The sequence below is a fragment of the Amphiura filiformis genome, chromosome 14 (genome assembly GCF_039555335.1).
Source record: "Amphiura filiformis chromosome 14, Afil_fr2py, whole genome shotgun sequence".
NCBI classification, from domain to species: Eukaryota; Metazoa; Echinodermata; class Ophiuroidea; order Amphilepidida; family Amphiuridae; genus Amphiura; species Amphiura filiformis.
The window spans coordinates 63,643,102-63,655,057 of record NC_092641.1 but is presented as its reverse complement, the minus strand read 5'-3'; the positions used below and the strand labels follow the sequence as shown (position 1 = coordinate 63,655,057).

General features: G+C 35.5%; 1 protein-coding gene across 5 annotated transcripts in view; it reads left to right on the top strand.

Annotated features, from left to right (window-relative positions):
* Positions 1-8,772: 8,772 nt before the first annotated feature.
* Positions 8,773-11,956, top strand: part of LOC140170431 (kelch-like protein 20) — a 187,237-nt gene continuing 184,053 nt past the window's right edge. For all 5 annotated transcript variants that reach the window (XM_072193801.1, XM_072193803.1, XM_072193805.1 and 2 more), the window contains exon 1: positions 8,773-9,517. In XM_072193801.1, the coding sequence (XP_072049902.1) occupies positions 9,086-9,517 (432 nt within the window). In that variant the 5' untranslated portion in view covers positions 8,773-9,085. The remainder of the gene's footprint in view (positions 9,518-11,956) is intronic.

Sequence of the window (11,956 nt, the reverse complement as noted above, 5' to 3'; positions counted from 1 at the left end):
TTAAATCATGATCATGAACAACTTCTTCTTGCATTTATTCTTACTGCGTTGACTAGTACTTACATCGAAAAGAGAACATGTTACCAGAACTTATTTGTTTATTGTTTACGATACTTCGTGAGCTATTGAGAGTAGAATTCAAAATGCTTCGCTTGTAAGTACATCGGTCATTTTTCAAACAGGAACATTGGTTTAACATTTAAGCGACGAAAAACTCCTGTTAATAATAATAATACATGTAATAATAATAATAATAATAATAATAATGATAATGATGATGATGATAATAATATGATGATGAATGATAATGATAATGATAATGATGATGATGATGATGATGATGATGATGATGATGATGATGATGATAAAACGGCATTTATACACGCTTTCTGGATACTCAAATTCCTCAAAGCGCGCCACGGGTCGATATGCTGCCAAGCCCCAAAGGACAGCGCAAGTTGACCTCAATGCTGAGTGTGACAGACAAAAGGCCCTGGCTGATCCTCTGCTCTTTACGAAAAGGCCTGTAACTTTTACATGTCCACATATTGCTCTTCTGGTACATGAGACCACCATAACCACGGCATGCTATGCACACACTGTGGTGTCTGCACGTTTAGGGCCACAATGAGTGGGATAGGGGATAAATGAGAAAGCTCATGATCTTACAACCTTCCGACCAATAGCCTAGCACACCAAACTACATGCATGACCACCCTCTACCTAGGCTAATACTCACTGCAGCCTTCTACGGACCCAACCGACCCAGGCTTTCCGTTTTGAGGATTTATTTTTATATTATTATTTCCAGCATGCATGTAAAATCAGCCGATGTTTGTTTGTTTGTTTGTTTGTTTGTTTGTTTGTTTCTTGGCAAAAGGAAATTGCTATATACGTAAAATCATCTGTTCTAGACAAAAGTATATTTATTTTGGCTGGAAAAAAACGCAAGCGAAGCGAGTGGAAAGATAGCAACAATAGTTATCATTTATTAACAGATTTTGCTGATTTTTAGAGTCATTTGCTAAAAAAAACTCGACCCTTCCGTAGAACGAAGTTTTTTCGTCGCCATAAACATCGCGCAAATATATTTTTTCCCATTACACATATTATTATATACCTCATTTCAAACTTTCATAGTTTCACAAACATCTCGAACGAATCTCATATTGTTCTTTTACATAATGTGATAATAAGCTATAGATATGACTTGAAAAAACAGATAATATTAAGCAAGATTAGAAACAAATTATTATACTTCATATTATATCAAGCTACTGAACCGTAAAGATTCTATTCACCATTAATATTTAAACCAATCAGTGACATTAGACAGGTAGTATGAATCCAGACTTGCTGCTCAATGCGTTATTCCATTTGAAATCTATACACCCCTATGGAAGATATGGCCTTAATATCACACACAGGGGGTATAAATTTCAAATGGAGTTACTCATCCAGGTAATTCCATTTGTAATTCACACTCCCTGTGTGGAATATTAAGGTAATGTCTTCCACAGGGTGTGTATGGATTTTAACTGGAATAGCTTATTAAAACACGTCAGATACCAACATAGATTGCATGATTTGGTCGGTCGCTATAAGTACTTGAACTGTTGAATCCTAAACAAAAAAATAACAACAACAAAAAGGAACTCCCTGCAAGTTAAAGGAGTATTTCGTGATCCTAGCATCTTCTATTTATGTCATTTTTCATTAGATATCCACGAAAAAAACCTATTCCCAAAATTTCAGTTGATTCCGATTTTGCGTTCGCGAGTTATGCATGATTATGTGTATTACATTGCTCCATAGATAATGCGTTGTAATTTCGTTCTGGTGCACCAGAACGAAATTCACATTTCACGATATCTTTGCTAAACGAATTAATCTGCAAGAAATATTTTGTACATAAACATTATGTAGCCAGAGGTTTCCAGTGATGTAAAAATCTCAACTTTTTTGAGAAAAGTGGGGGGATGAGGTTGTGGATCACGAAATGCCCTTTTAAGCAGCCCAGGGCAACAGTTATTTTCACATATAAGCCAAAATGGGCAATAATTGCTGACGTAATTCTTATCTAGCGAAGATTTTTTTAATGCCATTAGCCTTGTATTCATATCTGACCTTACCTTCATTAGCTTAATGACATTAAGCTAGGGATATTATCTTTCTGTGTTGACAACACAATTTCATAATGAAAATTGACGAGGAAAATAAGCCATTTTACTGGAAGATTGCGATATATTTTCCGTGACTGAGAACACAATTTTGTATTATTTGGTCACATTGTACAACAATATGTGATGAGATCCAGGGAATTGGTTTTTGAGTTATTGTCAAAAAATGTGCTCAAATTCTTGCGTTTCTGATCGTTTCAGCAACTGGTACATTCCTATTACATGTAGAGGTTAATTTGTCATGGAATTTGCATCAAAACGTAGCGTTTTTGAAGAGCTATAACATGGTAATGATGAAAAATCGTGAAAATGAATATGTTCTGCATTAGAATCATTTTCCGTAATCGTAGTAAATCTGACAAAGCTTCGCAGATTCTATCAGAATGACTGTAATACTTTAGCATAATGATAAACTATAGCTAATAGTATCAAAAGGCGTCTACACTGCTTAAAACAGCACAAGTAAATGTGGTTTGTCGACTTTTATATTTCCGGTTTGATTACTAATTAGTGTTATTTATATTGCAAAGAAAGCATATTACTCCCGAAATATTTATGTCGTTTGTCTTGTTTGCATTTCGTTTCTTGTTTGTTTGTATTTTTGCCATTTGCGTTCTTATTTTCATTATGTTTATGTTTAAATATTTATTGCTTGGAGGAAGATAAACACAAGTGTTCCACCATTTTGTACTTATAATATACCATTGCAGACCTTTACATGCTGTATAATGAAGAACATCACGAGTCAACCCGTCTAATTTATTGATCAGTTATTAAACGTATTCCAAAGTTGTAAGTAAAAATAAATAAAAGTTCCATCATACAAATATTTAAGAATGTAAAACGAACACTGAATAAATTTAAATTTAATTATAAGAACGACCACCACAATCCACTGAGCATCCTGTTTACTTTCATTCCCTGGCGCCTGTCTCCTGTACATCATAATACATAACCTAGTTAGAGGTCTATAGAAATTAGAAATGGGTCTTGGAAAATCAGACAATATTTGAGTGTGTTATTATGAAGCTGTACCCTGCTTGAGGGTTGTTATTATTTATTGTTAGTAGTAGTTACTGTCAGCCATTACTGAATACATTATGGTAATACACTGCTTTGATTTAACCCTTATATGTAGTATTAGATAAAGGGTGAGAAACAGACCATTACCATAGATAATCGGTGTCTTGTTGAGGTATGGTGAGCATGTTAGTCGCTCGGAAGGCGAGACCTTCCGAGCGACTAACATGCTACCTAAAACCAAAAACTAAAACCAAAATATTTTATGTATTTTGATGTGGGTATAGTTCCATTAGTTTCACAATGTTTTAAACCTTTTTCATAACTTTTTCGCCCTAATTTTTTAATAATTCTTTTTACCGCCCCTTCTTCACCCACCGCCCCCTTTTTGCCGCCCCTGTTTTTACCCCAAATCGGCCCCCCCCCCCCCACCAAAAAAAAATACACGCATGAATTTGAATTATAATGAAAAAGCGGTGGTAACATTTCCCCAAAACAGCGAAGTAGTTGTACCAATCCTGTACGGGCAACTGAAAGCAAGAGTGTGTTTTATGTGTACATTCATATCAAAAGGATCCATGGGTCAGGTGCTACATGTATCTCTTTTTTCCATAAAAGTTGGGAATTAATACCAACGCTCATTTGAAGTGATGGAGGTCACTTCAAACTATCGCCAAGCCACGTGGTTTAGGAATGTTCTCTGTGGTGACTTGGGGACGACGATTTGGTGTGGCCTCCACATGAGACGAGTCTGGTATTTATTCCTAGCTATTTTGCAAAAAATGACGCATGTAGTAGCCGACAAGTGCATTCTTTTGATATGGAAACGAAGTAGCCTATTTATGAAATAAAACTGCAAAACATGACAGTAAACATAATGAGCTATAGAAAGACCAAAAATCAATAAAAGAACCAAAGAGGCAATTCGCTGTCGTAGTGCACGTTAGTATAACCATTGGTTACTGGTTCAAGCCTGGGCTCATGCACCTGTTCAGAGGTACATATCCCACTTTTGACACCATGACGAATACTCAGATAGGCTTTTGTAATATAGGATGCTAAGGATTTATTCTGATAGTCATGATAAACAATCAAGCTCATGTAAGTCGCCATTTTAGATAGTGATGGGCGATAACAGATATATGAATAATATCATTCGATGTCAATATGCTACAGTTCGGACGTACACTACGACAGCGAACAACATATCAAAGCAGACAACAAAATAGTTTTAATCATTTCCTTCTTTGTCCTTCCTTTCTTCTTTCTTTTTTAATTATTTCTTCCTTCGTGCTTGCTTTCTGTCATTATTTGTATTTATTAATTTTCTTCTTTGCTTTTATATATTATTTCTTTCTTTCATTCCATCTTTTTTCTTCTTCTTCGATTCAATTCATCTTTCTTTCTTTATTTCTTTATTTATTTATTTATTTATTTATTTATTTATTTATTTATTTATTTATTTATTTATTTATTTTTTTATTTATTTATTTTTTTTTTTTTCTTCTACGATGTCCAAATTATAATACAACTAAAAAATCATAACAAGAAATAACAACAGTCCAAACTCGTTTCTGGAATGATGTATTAGCAATGTTAATATTTAAAAAAATGACTGTTTCTGAGTTGCTTTATGTTTAAATCACAACATTTAAATACATTCACCAAAATAGGCCATAACTGTTAACTAGGGCGAGAATTGACAAAACGATGGTTTGTAATCAATGCAGATGTTTACAAAGGCTCATTAAACACACAGGGAAACTAACAACCAACATGCGCATGCGTACAGACCCAATTAAAGATCGTCCCTATTATATAGCAATGTAGAGTCAGGGAACTTAGTCGGGAAGGGCGAACGGGAAACGTCATGATTCTCTTGTAGTATACCATTTTATTTGACCTATTTTAGAGAGATTATCTATTTATTAGAGCAAGAGATGAAGGGTCAACGGGCTCTTGAAGAATTATAATTGAAAACCTGAGCGCAAGAAGACTGTAAGTCCACTTGGCCCCTCAACATGTATACACTAAAGTTACGTATAGTTTCTTAGGGTTTTATGTTTAATACATGTGCCAGGGTGAAAACATCATGAATGGTTGGGAAAGATTTGTTTTGGCCCTGAACATGTATAAAACATTACCAAACTATACGAAACAATACGCAACTTTAGTGTATACATGTTGAGGGGCCAAGTGGACTTATGGTCTTCTTGGGCTCAGGTCTTCAATTATGTTCGTTTACCTCAGCAACCTTTATATTCATTGTGTTGACATTAAAGTTAGTCTAAAATACACATGTACTATACGTTTAAAATACAGCAATTAGCAGATCCTACAATGAATTGGTGGTATGGCATGTTTTAATTGTTTTTACACCAAACCGACACAAAATGCATGTGTTGTGGGTGTGACATGCATAAGTGGAGGTTTTAGGGACAAATAGACTGTAGTGTACGTTTGTCAAATTTTGAAGCATCTGATTTGAAGAGTATAAACCTTCAACCGGAAACGAATATAAGTGTATACTTTTCATGTCTTTTTAGTGTTGTTCTTTTCAATACGTTGATCGGAGGTGCCACATGATCAATATGTTAACTATGTTGGACTGGACTACGAGAATAGCATAGCAACAACGGGACTGGTCGATTTTAAGCCCTAGGTATAATTTCTTGCAAAATGTAGGATTGACTTTGATACAAATTTGTAATACTTATGATATTTTTATTTGAATTGAAGTGTTTAAGAATGAGAATAGGGGAAAGTGGGGTAATCCCGGGCACCTTTCGTTAAGGCTACACAGGTACAAGATTAAATAAAGTTCATCAGTGAAAATCATATCAATGCAAAGTAGGAGTAATGTTCTAACTAGTAACCAGTTTTTAATAACTCAACATCTATAGTTAATAAGTTATAATTAAAAAACAAAATGGAAAAAAATAATGGGGTAATGCCGGACACGGGGTAATCCCGGACACATGATTGTTGCTAAGAGGGAAAGTGGAGTAGGATGATAATTCCCTGAATGTATTAGGTACTTCTGTTACCTCAAGCATGCAACTATGGGGGCTGTTGCTGTTGTCTGTATTTTCGAAATAACAAGTGTCCGGCATTACCCCATCTGTATAGAGACGCATGTGTGTCCGGGATTACCCCTCACGGTCTCGATTTATTTTTCCAGTGCTTGTTCTACTAATCCATTTTTAAGATACCAGAATTCATACATCCAGCTAACAATCAAGTATCAAACATAATTTTCAGCCATACTTAATCTGTGTCCCTTGTCGCTTTAACTGTCACCCAGCTAATAAATCACTGTTCAGATAAAAAGTCAAAAATGACAATTTCTGTTTTTTCGTAATTTTCACAAAGAAAGACGAGACCCAAAGCGCTGGTAGTAGTACACGTGAGGTACACCTTGAGGTAGCTAATACCCTACGGTAGTATAATAGTGCCACCCTTCTCCGTTTAGCTGCAATCGACGTGTCCGGGATTCCCCACAGTCCGGCATTACCCCACTTTCCCCTAAAGGAATTGTTTTTATAGCCGTTGTCGTTTTACTTAAAATAATGATGTCGCCCGTGTTATATGAGACGATAGATGCACTCCAGTGGCTAAAAACAATACCTTTATTCTCTAATTATCGCATGAATAAGATAACACACCCCAACATACACCCACATACGCACCCCCCCCCCCACCTACCTCCCCACCCACATACCACACAACCTGACCAAATCCACTCTAACCAAATCTCTAAACAACTCCCACAATGACATAAGTCAATTTCATGACGAGATGTAAACTGACTGAACATTACAGAAGCAAGACACGCAGGTAGTGTAGTTTTTCCGCCTTTTGCAATACCTCTGTGTAATATTCTCGCATTTTTGTAAACTTCACAGTAAGCCCAGCAAACACAAAAACGTTTTAAAAACGTTTTAAATAAGTTATATTTTGGCTTTTGGTTTAGGTAAAAACGTTTTAATAACATTAAAATGTCGGGTTATATAACGTTTTAAAACGTTTTGTATGAAAACACACTACAACAATATTTTTTAATGTTTTCAAAAAATGTTATTGTAAACTATTTTTGCAAACATTTTTGCCAAATATTTTGTCAATACTTAAATAACATTATGTTAAAATATTTGAACCCAGCAAATACAAAAAATGTTCCTAAAATGTTTTTTTCAAAACCTTTTAATAACATTTAAATGTCGGGTTATATGAAGGTCATGAAAACGTTTTTAAAACGTTATTGCAGATATTTTGGGCAAACATTTTTCGCAAAATATTTTTTCAACCCCCAAATAACATTCTGTTTAGAATGTTTTGTATCAAGGATGTTTTGGGAATGTTATTAAAACGTTTTTATACCCTTTATATAACCCGACATTTAAACGTTTTCTGTAAAACATTTTTGTTTGCTGTGCAGTAGATTATCAAAAATGTTTTTAAGGTTATGAAAACGTTTTATACTCTTAATATACCCTTTATATAAACCGACATTTAAACGTTTTCTGACAACCTTTTATAACCTTTTGCGAATGATGTCGAAAACGTTTTGTGTTTGCTGGGAGATTTGTTTATTATGATACATTGAAACAGATACACTTGCACCATATTAACGCCCTACCTTCATACACTTTCCCACACTACCCACCATCACACACCCCTATAAACACCATTCACAGAGGCATGTTACAATATTACGCAAATACAAACGTCGACTGCTCTGTGCCGGATGTCGAATAAGTGCAATAGCTGCCCTGTGAACAATTGGCAATTTACACACAGTATATTGTACTCATGGCAGCTATTGCACTTACCCACTTCTGGCACTGAACAGTCGACATGTTGAGTCACACAAAACATATACACAGAGATACGTCAATAACATCAAACAGTGCTAAATGTGCCACATTTCACTGTTCTTATGTTATCAAGCCTGCAACATATAACACATCTGTCATCAAGGCTATCACTTCAGTGTCTTAAAAACGTAAAATTAGATAGCATGAGTCTCACTTCGACGCCATTATACATGTTATAAACCCATCTTGTAAAAATCGGGGCTTAAACATTATATTGTTACCAACGGTGATTGGATTCTATCTGGTAGTAACGGGGACCATTTACCATCCTGTCAAATCTTTGAGTCGTACTGACACCTTATTCAAGCCTAGAAAATTATAATTGATTTTCGCTGGAACATTACCCAGGGATACGTTAACACGTGCTTATAACACACTGTGTGTTAGAAAACAAGAATAACATCGATGTGCACGTGCCTTTGCAGAACAGTATGATTAGCATGACATCACAGAATATTTGACAAAAAGGTGAAATAATGGTAATCTAGGGAAGACGAGTTTCCATTAATAAAATCTCTACCATTACTACCGTCAAGGTCGTATTTGACACTTATTTGATACGGTTTGCGAATGCCGCCATCTTCAGGCACTATACTACACTGAGTCATGCGCCATGTATATTTGGGGCGCTCTTCAGCATACGTGAGATGCATTATAATTTATAATGTGTATTTGCTCTTCGTTGAACTGTTGTGACTGGAGCATATCTCTGTGATGTGATGCTCAGTGAACACCGTGGATATACTAATAGATAGATACGCAACATCGTCACTAGATGATCAAAATGGCGGATTCTACGGATGGCCCAGCCGGTGGTACAGCCGCAAAAGCTCGCGCTGTAGCAAAAGAAACAAATTGCAAAGGAGAAAATTCTAAGGAGAATTGCCAAGGTGAAAATTCTAAGGAAAATGAGGTTTCTAAAGAAAATTCAAACGCTATCGACACTGGCAAAGACATTAAAATCGACCCGAAAACTCTTGCTACAACTCCGAGTGGAGATCAGAAAGGATGCTTCGGTACGATGCCTGCAGAGCTCGTCTGTGCAAGAACAGCAGCGGCAGAAGCAGAAAAAGAAAGCAAATGGAAGAAAAGAGAGAACTGTCTCAGTTACGAGAACTTATATCCGTCTTGGGTACTCTTCGTACCAAAGGTGTATTATGCGATGTCATTGTCACTGTGGAAGGTCGAAAATTCAAGGCTCATAAAGCTATCTTGGCTTCAGGCTGTGGTTACTTCAGAACTTTGTTCAGCCAAAGAGACCATCAGTCATCTGAAGGATGTACCACGGAGATTATCATCCAGAATAGGGATGTTAACGCGGATAGTTTTGAGAACATGCTGGACTATGTCTACACCGGGAAGCTACGACCACTTGTTTGGGACACTATATTTGAAACACTTGCTTGCGCCTGCTATCTACAGATTAAGAACGCAATTCAGGTCAGTATCTAAACACCAAACCTATGTGTTAGTTTTTTACAATACCTTTACCTGTAAATAAATCAAAGGAAGATCAAAGGATCCATAACGACCCCTAAGACAGCGCCAATATAGCGCGCATCTCTATATCAACCGAAAACTACAACACAGTATTACTTATCTTGCTTATCGGAAATATTTTACACTTAAACAAAAATACCCTGAAATTAATATCAAATGGTTAAATATATATCTTAAACGCATCTTGACGTTAATTATTTTCCAACATAAAAAGCATCCATAGATTGCAATTTGCAGTTATTAGAAATCACGCAGTACAAAATACACACTAGGGTCATGTTCGTTACCAACTACCTATACACACGGAATTTACAGTACAACACAAACGCCGATATCAATGGACACTTTAATGAGCAAACCAAGCTAAGTAAAATAGCCATTTGACTGTTTGTATAGATTCGATTAACACACAGTATAGAGCCGTTTGTTCTAGGAGGTTCTTGTGCTTGCTAAGAAAAATTGATCTACGGTTCAAAAGTCTATTTTTAGCGCGTTAAAACAGGTATTCATTTTGACTAGCATTGAGAAAATAGCGCGCTTAATAATTGCCAACTAAACGCAACGGCATAATAGAATATGTGTGGATCACATTGGTGTGTACACAAGGAGTGCAAATACCAGACGTTATTATTTTAATAGAAATATGAAAATATGGGGCCCATAAGCTAAGACATAAATATACATTCAATTTTGCACGTAGCCAACTACGCAGACCGTACATGCGCATATATTTACAAACAACAACATACTTAATATCAACATTCATACATGGAATTCAAATAATTTGTTTTGCAAAATATACAATTTTAAAATAAAGATCACATTTTATTTTATCTAGTTCAAAATTTTAATAAAGCCTACTAATAAAATTCAGGTTTGGTAACACCACCAAACGTTCCACACGTACGTTTTAATTTCAAAGATTATCGTCAAGATAGTGGTTGCTTTTGGTTTATGTAATTAAAACATCCCATATCGGTCCTCATCCCTCACCGTCATATCAGGTAAACAATCTACCCATCGCGTACCCTCAGGAACATCATTTATTATGCACAACCTCAATCTCCTTCGCTAAGTTCACATCAGGTCATATAATGGTTAAGCCCTCTGCATTAACAATGCCGCTAAAACGAATCCAGGTATGTAGGCTATATAGGAGTTATTAGATTAAAAATGACGGCGTGTCAGGGCACCCCTATTTGCACCTGTGCTGGGTGTTAAAACAATTTTATGAGGAAGTATAGGACGTTGAATCGCTGAAATACCCTCTTGGGCAAAATACGTTGGGACATTATTAATGTAAACTCAGTTTGAAATCAAATGATAAAACTCCTATTGCTCTTAGTGCGTCTGGGTGCAGTGAAATACAATATTAATATGTACAACTTATTACATAATACAAAATCTTTTCCTCTTACGTTTTCAATAATATTATATCAAAGACATTCTTTGCTTTCCTGCAGGATGTCGAAATTAATAACGATATAAAATACATTCTATAGTAAGTTTGTCTTAGTTGCGAGAAGGTTTTATTAACTACAGAATAGGCAATTTAGATGGATAAAGATAAAGATAAATTTCAAGGACGTTGTGTTATCTTTTGAGGTATACTCATTACTTTGCAATGCCAATGACTGTGTTGGCAATACTGATACAAAATTCATTATACCAAAAATATAGCAATCTTAAAGCATCTGGAACTACATTAAAACTAGGACAATTATATCCTTTCTTCTATAAACATAACAACAAATCGATACACCTTCCGGATGCCTCAAATATTGCACAATATCAACTAGCTGTTCATGTTCAATTAAGTTTACGCTATAAATCACACTTTCATTAAATATGCCCCATATCTCATTTTCTAGACATACCATAAAAATACAAGCGCATATTTCACGATTATAGATAAGTGCGATTTTCATCAGGTGTCAATGATAGAAGCAGGGAATGTCGATCCGGGCTATCATTTCATTATTACGCCTCTTGAAATAAAACGCATTGAAAAGTTCAACCGGGGTCTACACACGAGTGATGTTCCAATCCACCAAAGTGTTGCAGAAATTAATACAATTCCTCTACCTCTACGGAGATAAGGTAGCAGATAACAAGTTTGTTTTATTTATTTTCGTATACATTTTACATTTTTGTTCAATTTATTACTGTACTTGATTGCACTGCCAGGCATGCATTCATATTACCTCATAGAGGTCAAATGCAATAATTTGTATAATAGTTTCAGAAATGCAACTTATGTCATAATGGCCTCCCGTTGTATTATAATATTATTTAAAGGCATTCTTTTGATCCCTGCAGAAATTATCATACACATTCTTTGGGAATTTTGCTCTAGTAGTAGGAAGATGTGATTAATTT